The sequence below is a fragment of the Cynara cardunculus genome (genome assembly GCF_001531365.2).
Source record: "Cynara cardunculus var. scolymus isolate 2C chromosome LG 11, CcrdV1, whole genome shotgun sequence".
In the NCBI taxonomy this organism is placed as follows: Eukaryota; Viridiplantae; Streptophyta; class Magnoliopsida; order Asterales; family Asteraceae; genus Cynara; species Cynara cardunculus.
The window spans coordinates 15,508,219-15,525,520 of record NC_037538.1 but is presented as its reverse complement, the minus strand read 5'-3'; the positions used below and the strand labels follow the sequence as shown (position 1 = coordinate 15,525,520).

The following is a 17,302-nucleotide window of genomic DNA, read 5'->3' as shown; positions in this document are numbered from 1 at the left end:
AAAAGAGTTGATAAAGATATTAATGAAACTATTCTTATAGAAACCAATTTTAATAGATCTAAGATCCAAACCCGTAGATCTATCAAATGGGATGAAATAGTTTTCCCTGAAGGATGGTTCCTAGATAGGAATATTCCTAGACAACCTATTGTTCAAAGTGATTTTAGTAATATCACTCAGACAGATGATGGTACTGTCTATATCCAATTCGACGATCCTCGCAATATTCCCTATACTGAGACCAGACCTCTTTTAAGGTCTCAGTCTTTATCTCATGGCATTCATAGCTTTATTTCTCCTTTTGGGACTAAAGCAAGCCAGCCATCCTTAGTCCAGCCTTCTAGGGCTTCGACCTCGTATTTACGAGACACTCAAGCTCGATCTTCTGAGCCAGAAGAGAATATTGAATCCTCCTCTCAGCAGCCTTTTGATGAACTTAGAGTTCATAAAAATGGTATTGTTCATAACAATCCAGTTGCTCAAGTAAGTAACAGACAACCTCATAGGATGGTAGAGACCATGTCTGATTTTAATCTATAAGTTTTTAATGAATTTTTCTTCTTCTAGAAGTTGGGTCACTAGTGAGGGAAAGATAGATTTCACTCATGGTTCTCCTGCTAGACAGCTTGTCTRCAAAGATTACTATGGTAATCCAAAATGGGCTCTTTTTAGAACCTGGTATGTTGAAAACTTTTCAAAGGAATAAATTGCTAATTTCTCTGCAGAATTTTATGCCTTCTGCACAAAGGAAAATGAAACTTTTTCTTTTATTCCCTGGTTTTTCCATACTCATGTAAAACATTTTATAAATGTTCTTTATGAATGGAAGGTTATGCCCTTCGGGCTTAAAAATGCTCCCTCTGAATTTCAACAGATTATGAATGACATCTTTTATCCTTACAGTAATTTTATTATTGTTTACATTGATGACATTTTAGTTTTCTCTAAAGATATTGAGAGTCATTTTAAGCATCTTAATATTTTCAAGACTCTTGTTATCCAAAATGGCTTAGTCATATCTAAACCTAAAATGTCTTTATTTCAAACYAAGATAAGATTTCTTGGTCATGATATTGAAAAAGGAACGATTATTCCTATCCAACGCAGTATTGCCTTTGGTGATAAATTTCCTGATCAAATTCTTGATAAGACTCAATTACAACGATTTTTAGGAAGCCTGAATTATATTTCTGCTTACATTCARGATTTAAGTCAATATACTTCTCTTCTTTATGATAGACTTAAGAAAAAATCTTGTTCTTGGACTGATAGTCATACTTTAGCTGTACAAGAAATTAAGAAAAAGGTTAAAAACCTCCCCTGTCTCATGCTTCCAAATCCCCTTTGGAACAAAATTGTTGAGACTGATGCCTCTAACTTAGGATATGGAGGTATTCTTAAACAAATTGATCCCATTTCTAAGCAAGAATTTCTTGTTCGTTTTTATTCCGGCAAATGGAACAATGCCCAGCTTAACTACTCTGTTGTAGTTAAAGAGCACTTTGCTATTGTTAAATGTGTTCTTAAATTTCAGGATGATTTATATAATCAAAAGTTTTTAATAAAAACTGATTGTAGCTCTGCTCAATTCATGTTTAAAAAAGATTTTAAACATGATGTTTCTAAGCAAATGTTTGCCAGATGGCAAGCCCATCTTGCTCCTTTTGATTTTGATATACAGCATATTAAAGGCAAAGATAATCATTTGCCTGATTTCTTAACTCGTGAATATCTTTCCTAATTTTCAGGTACCTTGGAGATCAACCAAATGTGTTGTGCATGAGCTCATATAGCTCTTACTCCTCTTATAGAGGAGCTGGCAGCTCTTCCCATGGGAGAGGCCGAGGTGGCAGACATTCCTCTAATAGGGGAAGAGGAAATAATGTAATTGCCCAGATGGGTAAACAAAAGCTTATAGCTTCAGACTTATCACATGATAAGGAAAAAGATATTCCAGGATTCTTGGGTGATATCCCAGAAGACCATCCTCTAGCAGAGGCATACCTTAATTATATTAAGGAGAAGAAAGCCAAAGAATCTTTGGCCGCTGCAAATTCTTTTGCCAATATCAGCAAGGAAGATTCCTCCAATTCTCAATTTCATGAAACTGGTGAAAAAGAAGTTATACTTCTGCTCGAAGATAAAGATCTTCAATGGAAAGATAATCCTGATTTTATTCTACAAAGATATCTTCATAAGACATCTTTTGTTCATGGTTCTTTGAGACAACGCCAATTTTATGAAGGCTTGCTTATTTCTACAAAATCTGTAGAAATCACTCATCATTCTTCTAATAGTAGAGATGAGATAAATGGCAATTTTAATTTTTCAAAACTTGTCATCAAAAAGATTATATCTTTTGAAGAATGGGGTTTTTCCCCTCTTGCTGAGCGAGAATGGTTTTCACCCGCTCATAAATRCAATTTCAAGTTTAATTATTGGGATTATATCCATGGTTTATCTAAAGTTCTACTTTATGATAACGAGAACAAAAGACATTCTTGGTTCTTGAAAATTTGTGAAAATTGCTTCCATTCACCRATWCCTAATTGGTTYTTCTCYTSRTGGAAAWWTTTTGGARCTAGTTCTTCTATTTTTCCAGATYATATGAAATCTTATATTAAAGATTGGATGTTATATTCTCCAACAGTCAATGACTGTAAAAAACTCTATCAAATTGATAGTAGTAATGTTTGCCTTTTCTTTATAGAATTTGGCATTCCATGGATTTGGAAATGGAAGCCAATATTTGGCTATGATCATTATATGATCCCTTGTCTCAAGCGTCAAGGACTCTCAAAATATTGGGAAAAACTAGATCGTATGTGTCCAAACTCCTCTGCTATTGAAGGAGCTGATCTTTATGATGCCATCGTCAAGAAAATTCAAATTTATAAGAAAGAATTCGAAGATCGCCAACAGACCACTACCAGTTCGGATATCCCGAGTCCCTTCCAACAACTCTCCCAGAAATACGCTGGTACTTTATCCAAGGATGAGATAGTTGATCTCTACATAGAGAATATGAAGAAAGATCTGCATCAAAATCTTTCTCAACCTTCCGATAGTTCCATGAACTCTGACATACAGCAGGATGTTCAAAGCGTCGAAGGCTCCGAAGAGCTAGTCGTCTCCATTGATGAAGCATTAGAATCTCTCAAAGACTCTATAAAGCAAAGTAAGTAGCTTGCTTTAATAGTCTTTTTGACATTTTTGTAAAAAGTTCTTTACTTTCGGCCATAGTAGCCGACAACTTTTATAAAGTTGCTTTTTCTTTTAGAAAAGAAACTTTTGCTTTAATAAAGCAGTTTCCTTTTTAGCTATATAGTCAGCTGTCCTTAATAGGACTTTTATTTTTATATTTATAGAGAGGCATGTCTCTCTCTTTTCTCAGAGTTTTCTTAGGGAGTGTTTTCATTTTCCAGTTTTTCTTTCCAGTATTGTAATCAAGTGTGGTGAATAAAGAAATAAGACGAACAAGCTTGCCGACAGTGGTATAAGCTTTTTGTAAGTCCCTTGTTCTTTCTTTTACTTATATCTCCCAGTTTCTTGCCGCCTTCATGGCCGGCTAAGTTAGGACTATGAGTTAAAACAATTTTTGATTTGATATGCTAATAGATTTACATGGATTGGTTTATATGTTTAGATTTAGTAAAAATCTTCAATAACAGTTGAGTTTACCTCTGTGATCTCTGAGACTGGTTTTCACCCGCTGAGGCCAAAAGAGCCGTTTAGGGTATTTAAAACCTTGGTTTGAGATTTGAGGCAAACTTATCTGTTTTGATCGTTTTTGTTTAGATCTGGGACATAGATGGTACCAGAAGTAATAATAAATTCATATATTATATTATTATTAAAATATTTTCAATACCAAGTAATGTCTTTTATTTGACAGACGGATGAATTTTGTTACAATAATTGAAAATATGTCCCTTGTAATTTAAGCTTTACAACTAAAATCAGGTTCATATATTAATTTTTTTATTAACCTGGATATCCAACCTGCTATGCGAGCCGACTAATCCTAAGAAGACCACCTGCTTTGCAGATAACCCGAAGTCACCGCATTTGAACCTCCGTGGCCACAAGAGAATTTTTATTCCTTCTTGGATTTGAACATGTGACCTCCTGTTGACCTTTGGAGTCAAGCTCAAACCAATCAGATACCACCCTTGTGGTTTTAATTTTGAATTAACTTGTTTGATAAGCAATCTCGTCATTTTAACATTTTTGTCATGCCAAGATTATACAGATAACTTCTCAAACACTGTTAGTTGTACCAAACGCCAGACAGACCATTAATTCAGTCCATCCTAGTTAAGACCAAACTGTATTCTAAATATTTTGCAAAAGTTGAATCATATGTTTGCAGTGTTTATCATAACATCATTTACATAACCGATATAACTGAAACTAAGGTGACATTTTGGGGGGTGTAAAACAAACCTCTTTACCCATACAACATCTAGGGCTTCGACTAGGTGTTCCTGTGACTGAATTTGAATTCGGTTCATCGCTTAAAAATGCTGTATACGAAGCCTTTTCAGCTTTTAACAAACCCAATTTCCCTTCTATGTTGTTCATCTTATCGATCAGAGTGTGCCTTGTACTTATATTGGAAACGGAAATACCTGAGATTCCGGAAAGATTCACCCCCGGAAGGCTATTGGCTGCCATTGGTGAATTAGGATCGCTTGATACATCTTCTTGAGAAATGTCTCCGATTCTGGAGAGGATGCCGAATGCCACGTTTCCTAGAACACGAGAATAAGCTTCTAGAATTGCATGGGCTATATCCTGTATGCACATTTTCATGATCAACCACATGTTACAGTCTGAAGTAAACCAAACCAAACCAAACCAAACAACACAAACTCAGTATATCCCATTGGAGGCGAGTCTGGGGGTTAAGATGTCTCAAGAGACCGAGAAACTGTTTTTTGAGAAAGTGAATGGGTCGTTTACCGACACAAATTAAGTAAGCACTGATTGAAAATGATTGTTTACCGTCACGTCACTGATTGAGGCATTGACCTAGTCAAACTGCAACCACTTCCTTACTAGGTCAATATATTTGTTGGTCAACATCATCCCTTCTTACTCTTAATGGATACGTGGGTGAAACAATTGTCGAAGATTTTGGTATGCGACTAAACATGATAGGACTGGACAGATAGTAAACACTACAACAAAAATGGGTTTATAGGACACTCTCAATTTTTAAGCGTCTTAATAGACCTTTTTATAGGACTTAATTTATAGGACCAAAAAAATAAAGTGTCCTATCTAAAGGCGTTGTAATAAATTTATATGACGTTTTTCGACGTCGTAATAAGTTTTTTAGGACATTTTTAATATAAAGTGTCGCACTAGCAACTTTATAGGATACTTTTGAGAAAGTGTCCTATAAACATGAGTCATATAAACTTATTACAACACCTTTAGATAGGACACTCTACATTTTGATCCTATAAATTAAGTCCTATAAAGCGGTCTATTGTGACGCTTAGAGATTCGGAGTGTCCTGTAAACTCAATTTCGTTGTTGTGAAAAAAGAAATATCGAAGATTTTAAGGTATTAATTTGACGTGGGTAGTTTAGGTCTTTTAACAGTCTTGTCTCATCTCGTTTGTTCTTGTTCCACTCAGTTCTGTACTGTCCTGGTCTTACGTCATACCAGACAAGGTCTAATGTCGTACCAACGTGGGACAACAAGTTTTTGTTTTGTTAGCTAAAAACACACAACATACCGTTAACAGACTATATCGTGAGAGCCTCTTAATCATTCTGACCACTTAATCATTCTGCACCAAACCATTCATCAACTTCCAAACATCCCCTAACCTCTTCCTATTCTTTAGTCTTGGATGATTAAGCTAAATAACGTTATGTACTGATGATTTGCTCACCTTGCCGTATTGAATCTTCATGACATCAAGAAACGTTTGAGGAAGGTTCGGGTATCGGACTCTGATTTGCTGCAGAAGAACTTCAGCTCGGTTGATCAAAAACTCCATCTTATCGAGCTCCATGGAAGGATCCTTCAAGGACCATGATGTTCTTGCTGGAGATTTAGTGCAGGTTCGTTCCGAGATTCTTTCTTTCCATGCGTATATCGCTGCTTCTAGTCTGTTAACGGTATCGAGGGCGCTGTGTTCAGATTTCAGGTTCAGCAAGTTCAGCATTCCAACAGCTGAAGAAGAGATTGTATTCAGCATCCTATACAGATCATCACCAAGGCTTGCCTTTCCAGACTGCATCATATATAACATAATGGGAGATGTCATGGTTTAACAATATTTTTTTTTATTAATCTGGATATCGAACCCACTATGCGAGCCGACTAATCCCATGGCGACCACCTGCTTTGCAGATAGTCCGGAGTCACCGCATTTGAACCTCCATGGCCACAAGGAGATTTTTATTCCTCCTTGGATTTGAACCTGGGACCTGGTACTTTTGACTTTTGGAGCCAAACTCAAACCAATCAGGCACCACCCTTGTGGTTGGTTTAACAAATTTTGAGGTGTGTTAGAAAGAACCCCTTCCTAGGTGGCAAAGAACGGGCGGATATCGTTCGAGTTAGAAGGCGGATGGTAAGCGAGATAGCGTACCTTGGGAAGTGCCTCTCCGATGATAGTCGGTATAGGCATTTCGAGCAAAATAGCCTCGTTTATGGATTTAGCAGCCTTGAAAATTTGGTGGACCAATTTCGCCTGGTTGAGCAACTTCTTCCTCTCGCCATCGGAGAGCCCGCCTACAGGTACTCGTGGCGTAGGAAGCCACCATCTTTTGCTTTGTTTTACGCTCTTGATCCTTCCTTCCGCTTGGCATCCTCCTTCCTCGTACCAAAATTCCGTAATCGTCATTGCATCTAGCGTTTCCTGCGAGAGTGTTTATGCCAACTCAATGAGTTAGATGAACACTGAGATTGGAAGTCATTTGGTTTTGCTGAGAGTGCTGAAATGGGTTATTCAGCTAACTGACATTTTGACAGGTTTTTTTTAAATCCATGACCTTCTGACGACACAGGTTTCTAGGCATTCTGGGTCATGTATTTCAAAAAACCTGTCAGCGGTCATTTATCTAAATATCCGTGGTGAGACCACCTACAAGAAGCATGGAGTCTAACTTCCGCAGCGCTGGGAGATTCATGTGAACGTCTTCACGAGCTTTTGGTCTCATTATCTGCTTCGATATCAAACGAAACAAGAAACCCTTTTAGTTCATTTAAAGAAAAATATCGAAACTTGGTACGAGTTCGAGTAGGAATTAACGAAATAGACGATGCCTCTAGAGTCCGGCCATTGGCACCGTATTGCTTAGCCGGAACCAACTCAACCATATAGTTCGTAGGTGCAAGCAGCCATTCCATCTCTCTTCTCCACTTGTTCTTTCTGTCCTCTGGCAGAGGCTCCAGTTTCCATAGCTCCCCAAATACAGCTCCTGTAAATCCACAGGCAGCTTAGGACTTAAGTTTATAGGACCAAACAATTACATTTCCTGTATGGAAAAATGCTATAATAAGTTTATAGGATGCTTTTTTCGGTGTTCCAACAAGTTTTTTAGGACACTTTTGAAATCAACTGACACAGTAATATTTCAAATAATGTCATATAAAAAAACTAATACCAGCGAGCTTTGTTATGGCATTCGACAAAGCCAAAGCAGAGGAGTGACCCTTGCGCCCTCCCGTACTATCTTCACCCAAGAGTAGCTTTGCGAATTTTTCTTTCATTATTTTCATGTCGGAGATTTGTACTGCGCATGACGGTTCCTCGTTGGCGATGGATTGTCGTGAGCTCTCTGAGTACTCCCATTCGTGCTCGTCCCTCTTCATCATCGTCCACTGAGAAGAAAATGATCCGGAAGCGTTGTTGCTAGAAGAACAACTTGAACCATCTTCGTCAAGGGAGTCGGTTGGACATTCGTCTCCTCTGCTCGCGACACTTTCATCCTCACAAGAGTTAGCATTGAGAATGCAGCTCTCAAGCCCGTTATACGTCATAATTCCTGAAAGTTTCGGTTTTTCGTTTAGTTCTTCATTAATGAACGTTTGAGATCAGATCGAGCGAAATGTAAAATGTATTATCGCAAATAACTAGTTTGCTAAACATAGCTTAAGAACCTCAACACCGAATAAGTCGTTTCTTGCTAAACGGTTTCTATAAGTCGTTTTACGTCTTAATTAACTCTTCCTAGAGGCAACAAAAAATCCTTTTACGCATTGCCCTCTTTCCGGTTAGACTTGAACCATTTCTCTTCATAAATTTATGTTGAAGCCTCCATTTTCTCGTTATGGACTCTTATGAAGAGTAATCTAACGTGGCTTTTACATGTTATCAGAGCCACATTTTGTAAGTAAACATGTTATTCACATCAAGCAAGTGTAGGGGATACCAATAATTATAAGTTGCTTTAGAAAAAAGAAGAAGAAAAGGTAACGTGGGAATCCCAGAAACCGAAGATGATCCAACAAGAAACAAGAGCTTAGCATGTGTTTGATAACTTTCCAAAAGCTATAAAATGACCTAATTGTCCCCACCACCACTTTTGAGTGTCTTGTACTTATTTCCTTTGTGGGTGTGATACAACCAAATACCATGCAATAAATCAATTTAATATCTGAATGAATAAGATTGATTGAAGCGTGGAGATATCTTCTTATGTTTTTTAATCATAATTTTTGTTTTATTTTTTTTGCAGTGACAAATCCTGTATGTGTTCTTAAGAAAAGGGATTTGTCCAATTTTCACCTAGGCTTCATCCTGGTCATGAGTAGATCACCCAGGTTCAGGTCATAAGCAGTGACAATTACCCTATTAAAACTGGCTGAGTTTAATTCGTGACGTCATCATAAAAAATTATACGTTATATATTTAAAAAAATATTGAATTTGAATTTGAATTTGAATTTAAGTGGTGACACATGCAATAATGGAGTTTGAGAACCATCTAAGTTGTTACTTTCAAGCATGTGATCGTAGTGGGTAGAGAAGGATCAAAGTCCAAGCACTATTCACTATTATAAGCATAAATCACGCCATTTTTTCAAACACACCTATTTTTGAATTTTTAAAGCTATTTATTTATTTATTTATTTATTTATTATTATTATACAAAGACTCGTGAAATTATGCATCAGAGGCTCAATCTATTTTATAAGATATCTTTCTAGATTCTGACATTTTAGATAGACTAGTTTGGCATCATTTCTCTTCAGATCTTTTCTCCTTTGTTTCCTATTGGCATTTTTTCAGAATTGATGGTCAGAAAAGTCCTTGGTGGTTTTTATTATGAACTTGTGGCTTGGCTTCCTGGGTGTTTGAGATTGCTTATAAAAAACAATTTATTGACTTATTCCGGTGTGACACCGGTAATAAGTATTTTTGAGTGTTTGGATAAACAACTTATACCAGTGGTGCTAGGTAGTAAGGAGTTTTTGAAGAAATTAAACCCTTCTAACTTATAATAAGTTGAAAAAGACTTTTGTAGAAAAACATAAGTTGTTTCATATAAGCAATCCCAAACAACCCCGAAGATGGGTTTACTTGTATGGATGACAGACTTAAATACATGAGCTTTCAAATGCCTTTTAACTGACTTATAAATTCATAAGGAAGTGGCAGAAAGGAAAAATATACAACCCTCTGTGAGTTATATATATATATATATATATATATATAAACAACCCCGAAGATGGGTTTACTTGTATGGATGACAGACTTAAATACATGAGCTTTCAAATGCCTTTTAACTGACTTATAAATTCACAAGGAAGTGGCAGAAAGGAAAAATATACAACCCTCTGTGAGTTATATATATATATATATATATATCATAATTGGTGCAATTCATCTAAAAACAATGCTAATTTATAAGAACAAATTTCAAGATAGTAGCCAAACTAATTACCCATTTATGACTTGGACGAATCAGAGCATCTCCAACGGAGGTTCTTACTTTTTACACCTTTTATTGCCATCTCATCAAATTAAGAACTCGTCAAGAACTCCACAACGGTGGTTCTTATAAGAACCTTGCGTTGGAGATGCTCTTTGATGCAAGATAGTTGAAATTAAGGCACATGAATCGTTCTCGGTTTTGAATCTGTATCCAAATACGTATGTGTTTGAGATCGAGATCGAGATCGAGAGAGAGAGAGAGAGCGCGCTTACTGTTTGGTGGTTGATCGAAGTCGATGCTACTGTTGATTTCTCTGTTCCATGTACAACAAGCGAGCCTCCTCCTCAATAACACCATCTTCAATGGAGTATTAATAACACAAGACTTTGCAGATGCTGTTTTGGGCGGGAATTACAAGAACAAGGAAACGATGAACAAGTTTACATTCTCCTAATTGTTTAATATATACATATATATATATATATATACACACACATATATATATATATATATATACACACATATATTTTTTTTTTGCATAAAGAGCGACAATAAAAGTTCAAGCTTTATGGGCCTATAATAATTGTATTAGTTGGACAAAGACACATCTGGGTCAGCATCTCGATTAATCCCATGGCCGTTACGAAAATCCTCGAGTGGTCTTACATGACTTAAACTGTTACCTCTTAGGAAGATTCTGTAAGACGTGACATTTACTGCTGGTTGAGCTAACCCCACAAAGTCTTGTCATGTTTAAAGCTAGTAGATTCAAACAATCCTCTTGACGTCAATTACTCGTAACGGAAATGATGGGACCGACGTAAAGAGATTTGTTTAAAAGTTTTACGTATTTGTCTCTTAAGTGCTTGTTACACGATGTCGGTGAGATTGTTCGAATCTCTTCGAAGCAACCGACTAATAATAAAGGCTACCGAGCTTTTAACTAGTAAATAAAGGTCTCGTTTTGAGGCTATTCCTCATAGATCGTTAGTTTGAGTATGCTCGTGCTACTGTATTGTTCTTCTAATATTATTTTTAGTGTCCAATAAGATTAGTCGAGGTGTGTAAATTAAAAATGATACCGGTGAGATTAATTGTGGTTCATAAGTTTCCGAACTTTGACTTGTTAAAATGAATTTTTAAAACCACAAGAGTGGTGTCTAATTGGTTTGAGCTTGGACTCAAAATGTCAAAAGTGTCTGGATGTCCCAGGTTCAAATTCAATGAGGAATAAAAATCCCCTTGTGGCCACGGAGGTTCAAATACGTGACTCCGGGCTACCTGCAAAGCAAAGCAAGTGGTCGTTCTGGAATTAGTCGGCTCGCATAGCGGGTTGGATATCCAGGTTAATAAAAAAATGAATTTTTAAGTATTTGATTATTAGTAAAAAAGAATTATAATGTTGTATAGTTTTGTGAAAATTTCAGAAAAATCCAATGAATTAGCCCATTTTTAATGATTAAGTACTCGAACTATTTTTTTTTTATTGAAAAAATCATTAAACTTTTTCATTTTAAATGATTAAGTCCCTAGATTATTTCTTTTAAATGAAAAAAACCATTAAACTTTCTCGTTTTAAATGATTAAGTCCCCAGACTAACTTTTTGAATGAAAAACCATTAAACTTTCTCATTTTAAATGATTAAATTCTTGAACATTTTTTCTTCAATAAATTAAACTATTGAATTTTTAAGAAATTGGTTACTTATATCATTTTAACCCAAAAGACACTACCGGTAATCGACTAGAAAGGTCTTAAAATAAAACTACTTGTAACCCCCTAAAAATAGATCAAACAATGGGAAATCAATAGTATGGTTCAGCCGTGTGATAGCCGATATAAAGAACAGACAACGATGGGGTGACAAGGAGTGACGAGGGTGAGTGATACCGTTGTTTGAGAGGGGTTTGAAGGACGTAGGGTTTGTCAATGGTAAAACCAATTTAGATTGTTCTCCCCTACTTTAAGACCTTTCTAGTCGGTTACAAGTAGTTTTTTTTTTTTTTTTGTTAAAAAGATGTAGACAACCAATTTTTTAAAAGTTCGATGGTTTATTTATTACAAAATATATGTTCAGAGACTTAATCATTCAAAATAAGAAAACTTAATGATTTTTTCATGAAAAAAAATAGTTTACATACTTAATCATTTAAAATGAAAAAGTTTTAGGGGCCGTTTACTAAACACTTACCAGGTAAGCGCTTACCGGTAAAATTTAACACTATCACTTGCTTTATGGGTAAGATTTTAGTCCACTAAAATGGCATTGCATGCAACAATGTCGTCACCATCACTTACCAAGTAATTCTTCTCGGTCCTTTGCTTTCGCTCTTACCATGTAAGGTTCTTGGTCCTTCACATATTCATTCAGTAAGGTAATGTGATTTGGTAAGCGCTTACCCGGGTAAGCGTTTGGTAAACGACCCCTTATTCTTATTACTTTTTATCGTAATGAACCCATAAACTTTCATTTAAAGAATTCGAACATCCGTACTTTTACTCTGAACAACTTTTTCGTCATTGATCACGACAGATGCCAATTCCCTGCCTTTTATGGGTTCTCAAGCTTAACGAGACATCGACATTGTAACAAACATCAAAAAAGACGTAACCAAATAGCATATTTAATTTAAAGTAGTTACAAATAAAAGAACCGGAAACAATAAAGTGATATCAAAAGTTCGCTAAAAATCGATTTAGATAACGACCCATGCCCAAAAAGTATATCTACACGAATCTTCTTTCCATAAACCAAAACGATTGAGACGTCATTGGGTGGTATGTAATTGAAAAGTATTTAACGTTCATTTATACTTTTGAAAACTTAAAATCAATTTATAAAACTGTACATATACTAGTTATACTGATATCTTTTGATATCAATCTGTATATAGGACTTATATAAAATGAAACGTGATCGAATTCTTCCACTAAAGATTCTGTTGTCGTGTAGAATAACCAGATTACATTTACGATAAGTTTTTATCTGATAAAAACCATCTATGGTGTATAAAATTGAATTGGATATTGTACGACACAAACCCTTGAGTTGTTCTATGTGAAATATATACACAATAAACAAATATTCGTGTGTATTTTATTATATTATCATAAATCTATATTACCTTATAAACCAGATTTATCAAAAGTCTTAAAACAATTTTTAATGCACAAGGTATTATACATTTATGCACGAAGTCTTAAAAGTCTTAAAAAGAACTCATAATGCATTAAGTACTACTACCTTATGCATTCAATATAAAATCTCTTAATCTACAATTAAAATAACATATAGTGCAAGTTACTAATACACATTATTACCTTTTTTCTTTTCATGTTCCCAAGATACTTTTGACACATTTCACTCATGTTTTTACCCTCTTATACCTCCATGTCTTCTCTCCATCCCCAAAGGTGAGATTCAAACTGATATTCACCATGAGTTATTAAAAAGTTCTCTCATTCAATTGCTCTAGAACTCTCGATCTCGCTCTCGATTTTTTGATTCTTTGCTCTTGGTGTAAATAGAACACATTTGTGAAGTCGTTTAAATATGTTGGATTTTAAATATATTGGATTTTAAACTGTCATACAAATTTTCCATCGATAGACTGTAATTGGAACCATAACTCTTATGTATTCAAATTGTATTAATATGTAAAAACCAAGTGTAACTTATATCATCGTTAAATCTTCTCTAATAAAACCAGTGAAACTTCAAAATCATCAAAATTCATAGCTCCCGCCGCATTACGCGGGTACACAACTAATATATTAATAAATATGTACTGTTGTCGATAACCAACTGTTATCCAAATAAGTATGCAACAATTTTATTACCATTAAAAGGAAAGAGGAAAAAAACATATAAATCAAGGTGTAACCAACTTGCAATGTATTACATTTAAGAAGTCAATGAGGATTTGACATGTTGAAATTTATTTGCATTTTTGGGTTGATTTTAATGAAAAAAACAAAACCGAAGACATTATTGTTTTTTTGGATATCAACCAAAAAATACAAATAAAATCTGTACGACATACAAAAAAAAGCTGTATCATCGATTAACTTGTTTTTCAGTGTTGTACAGCTTGATAGTCATTTGAACAACACCAAAAAGCAAGGAAAAAAGGAGAACGAAAAAATAAGTGAAGAAGAAGAAGAAGATTCTGATGGCGGTAACGAGAATCCAGACAAATGCAACCGCTAGCAATTAGCATCGGCAAATTTATATGTTAATTAACGCGTTTGTGTATGTGGGTGCGATGCACGTTCATATAAATGCTAATTACATACAAAACGGAAGATTTCAGGTGCATCAGAACGATTACCAAAAAGCTACTTAGTTAGTTCAAATCTGATTGGATATTTAATCAATCGTTCTAACAGAAGAACAATTTCCGCAATGAAAAGAAGAGGTGTGTACCTTTTCGATTACATAATGTAGTTGTTTAATGCTCTTCTTTCACGGGCGTGATACATAGCTGAAACCGAGACATTCAGAGCAGTTATACATCAAATCCGCATCGCCATTGATGAAGAATGTAGAACGAGAAAGGAGGAAGAGGTGAAAATGAGCAGGTAGATTACCGACGATGTAATGTTCATTCACTTTTGAATCTACCATCGCTGAATCATGCGATTACTGTGTGTGTCGTCGTCAAGCAAGAACGAATTCAGGGGGTAAAGAAAGAGTGAGAGAGAAGGATTCCGTTTTATAATGATGGGAGCTCAGGACCAAGTGGAGGGTTTGTACCCTTTACAATTTGGATATGTGATCCGATAGCTCGAATGAATTTTGAAAAAATTAAATTTTAACTGGTGGGTAATTAAATCTTCCACCAAAGTTTCTGCTGCCATGTAAAATAACCAGATTACATTTACGATAAATTTTTATCTGATAAAAACCATTACAGATTGTATGGTGTATACAATTGAACCCGATATTGTACGATACAAACCCGACAATATATTTGTGAGGTTAGAAATTAACGTAGATGTGTCGATACAAATAGTTGAACATTTGATCTCGACATAAGACAAGTATAATATGCAATGATGATGATGGAGAAGTCAATTTTGTCTCTACTATTTCTATTACAAAGAAAACCATTTTTTTTTTAATATTTGAGAAACAAAATTTGTCAGCTTTAACTATAAGGCTGGTGTCTGATTGGTTTGAGTTTGAACTCCAAAGGTTAAAAGTGTCTGAACGTCCAAGTTCAAATCCAAGTAGGAATAAAGATCCTCCCTGTGGTTATGGAGGTTCAAATGTGGTGGCTCTGGGCTATCCACGAACTGGGTAGTAACTTTGGGATTAGTTGGTTCGCATAGCGGGTTGGATATCTAGGTTAATAAAAAAAAAATTGTTAGCTTTTAAATTAAAGTTGGTATTTATTTTGTATCTAAATGTTTTACTTGGTTTATTTATTTTGTATTTAAATATCAAAATAATAGACATAACAAATTTGCATTATTGTTTTTTTTTATTAACCTGGATATCCAACCCGCTATGCGAGCCGACTAATCTCAGAATGACCATTTGCTTTCGGGTAGCCCGAAGTCATCGCATTTGAACCTCCTTGGCCACAAATGGATTTTTATTCCTCCTTGGATTTGAACATGAGGCCTCCAGGTACTCTTGACCTTTGAAGCTCAAGCTCAAACCAATCAGACACCACTCTTATGGTTAATTTGCGTTATTGATTTCTCGTCATTTCAGAAGATAAACGCCGTAAAACCATGGTAAATACGTAATATTTATTATTTTACAAGGTAAATATATAAACTATTTATTATATAATTTCTTTTTACATAATAACGCTCTTATGAAAAGAAAAAAAACTATGTGATGTTTGATACTCTTAACTACAACATATCTATCCAAGAATTAAAATGTGGTTTTGTGATATAAAAACACCAATAATTAGTAAGGGACTCTTTGACAGTTACTGAATAATTTGGTGCAAAATGATTAAATGATCAGAATGATTAAGAGGCTCTCATGATATAGTGCAAACTGAAATGTAATTGTTTGATAATTATTTACGACGAAATTAAGATGTTGAATGATTAAGTGAGGCTCATGATATAAAATTACTAAGAGAGTTTTAGAATGATTAAGGGACATATTTTTTTGACCAAACAAGATTCATCTGTCTACGATTCAGATGTTGTCTCTTAATAGAATTATTAAGAGGTAAACAAACAATACCTGAATCTTATACAAATATAGCATTTTTGGATTGATTCCATTGAAAAAAACAAAACCAAAAACATTATTGTTCTTTTGGATATCAGTGTAAAAATACAAATAAAATGTGTCAAACTCTATACCTTTGCTTTTCTGTCATTTCTTTGGCATTTGATGGTTTTATTGTAAAATTCTGTAATACATACATAAAAAAAGCTGTATCATCTTCTATCCAAAGTAGTGTGTGTGCGATGCACGTTCACATAAATGCTGATTACATACAAAACGGTTAAGTGAATCAGAACGATTACCAAAAAAACTACTTAATTAGTTCAAATCTGATCGGATATTTAATCAATCGTCCTAACAGAAGAACGGATTCCGCAATGAAAGAAGAGGCGTATGCCTTTTCGATTACAGAATTTAGTTGTTTAATGCTCTTCTTCACGCGCTTGATAGCTGAAACCGAGACATACCGATTGGTCATACATCAAATCTGCATCGCCTGTAATGAAGAATGCAGAACGAGAAAGGAGGAAGAGGTGAAAATGAGCAGGTAAATTACCTGCGATGTTCATTCGATTCGAAGATGTTCTCTGGTTTACAAAGAAAAAAAGGGAAGGAAAAGAAAAGAATTTCTTTTATATTATTTTTTAGTGAAAAGTAATTGATGGGTAGATTTGTAATTTCAAATGGAATTAATTAAAACAGTCATTTCAGCCAAGTAGTTTCACCTCATAGTTATTTCTATACGAGGTTTATCAAAACAGCCGTAGCCAGTTGGGAAAACTTAAATATCTTATTCGGTTACCATATGTAACCGACTCCTCACCCTTTTCTTCAACTGCTTTGTTTCTTATATGAAACCAAACAAATTATTGTGTCTCAGATGAAACAATAACATATATTGTTACCCTACTTTCATATCAATATTGTTTCACTTATGAAACAACACATTAACTTTTTAAGATGCTACGACTTTGTTTCTCATGTGAAGGCAAACCGATTATTGGTTCTCATATGAAACAATTACAATTTTTATCACCTATTTTCATACAATGGTTGTTTCATCATAACATTTCATATGTGAAACCACTATCACAATCCTTTATGAAACAATATATTAGTTTTTAAACAATTCATAATAAGATTTCATATATATATATATATATATATATATATATATATATATATATATATATA

The 17,302-nt window shown here is 34.7% G+C and overlaps 1 protein-coding gene across 1 annotated transcript; it reads right to left on the bottom strand.

Moving 5' to 3' along the window:
* Positions 1 to 4,323: 4,323 nt before the first annotated feature.
* Positions 4,324 to 10,357, bottom strand: LOC112521925 (rop guanine nucleotide exchange factor 14-like). The gene is made up of 7 exons (XM_025130933.1): positions 10,178 to 10,357; positions 7,633 to 8,013; positions 7,292 to 7,446; positions 7,114 to 7,188; positions 6,615 to 6,884; positions 5,910 to 6,254; positions 4,324 to 4,797 (listed from the first exon to the last, which is right to left on the bottom strand). The coding sequence occupies exons 1-7, from the start codon at positions 10,260 to 10,262 to the stop codon at positions 4,414 to 4,416; spliced, it is 1,695 nt and encodes a 564-aa protein (XP_024986701.1). The 5' UTR covers positions 10,263 to 10,357; the 3' UTR covers positions 4,324 to 4,413.
* Positions 10,358 to 17,302: the final 6,945 nt, after the last annotated feature.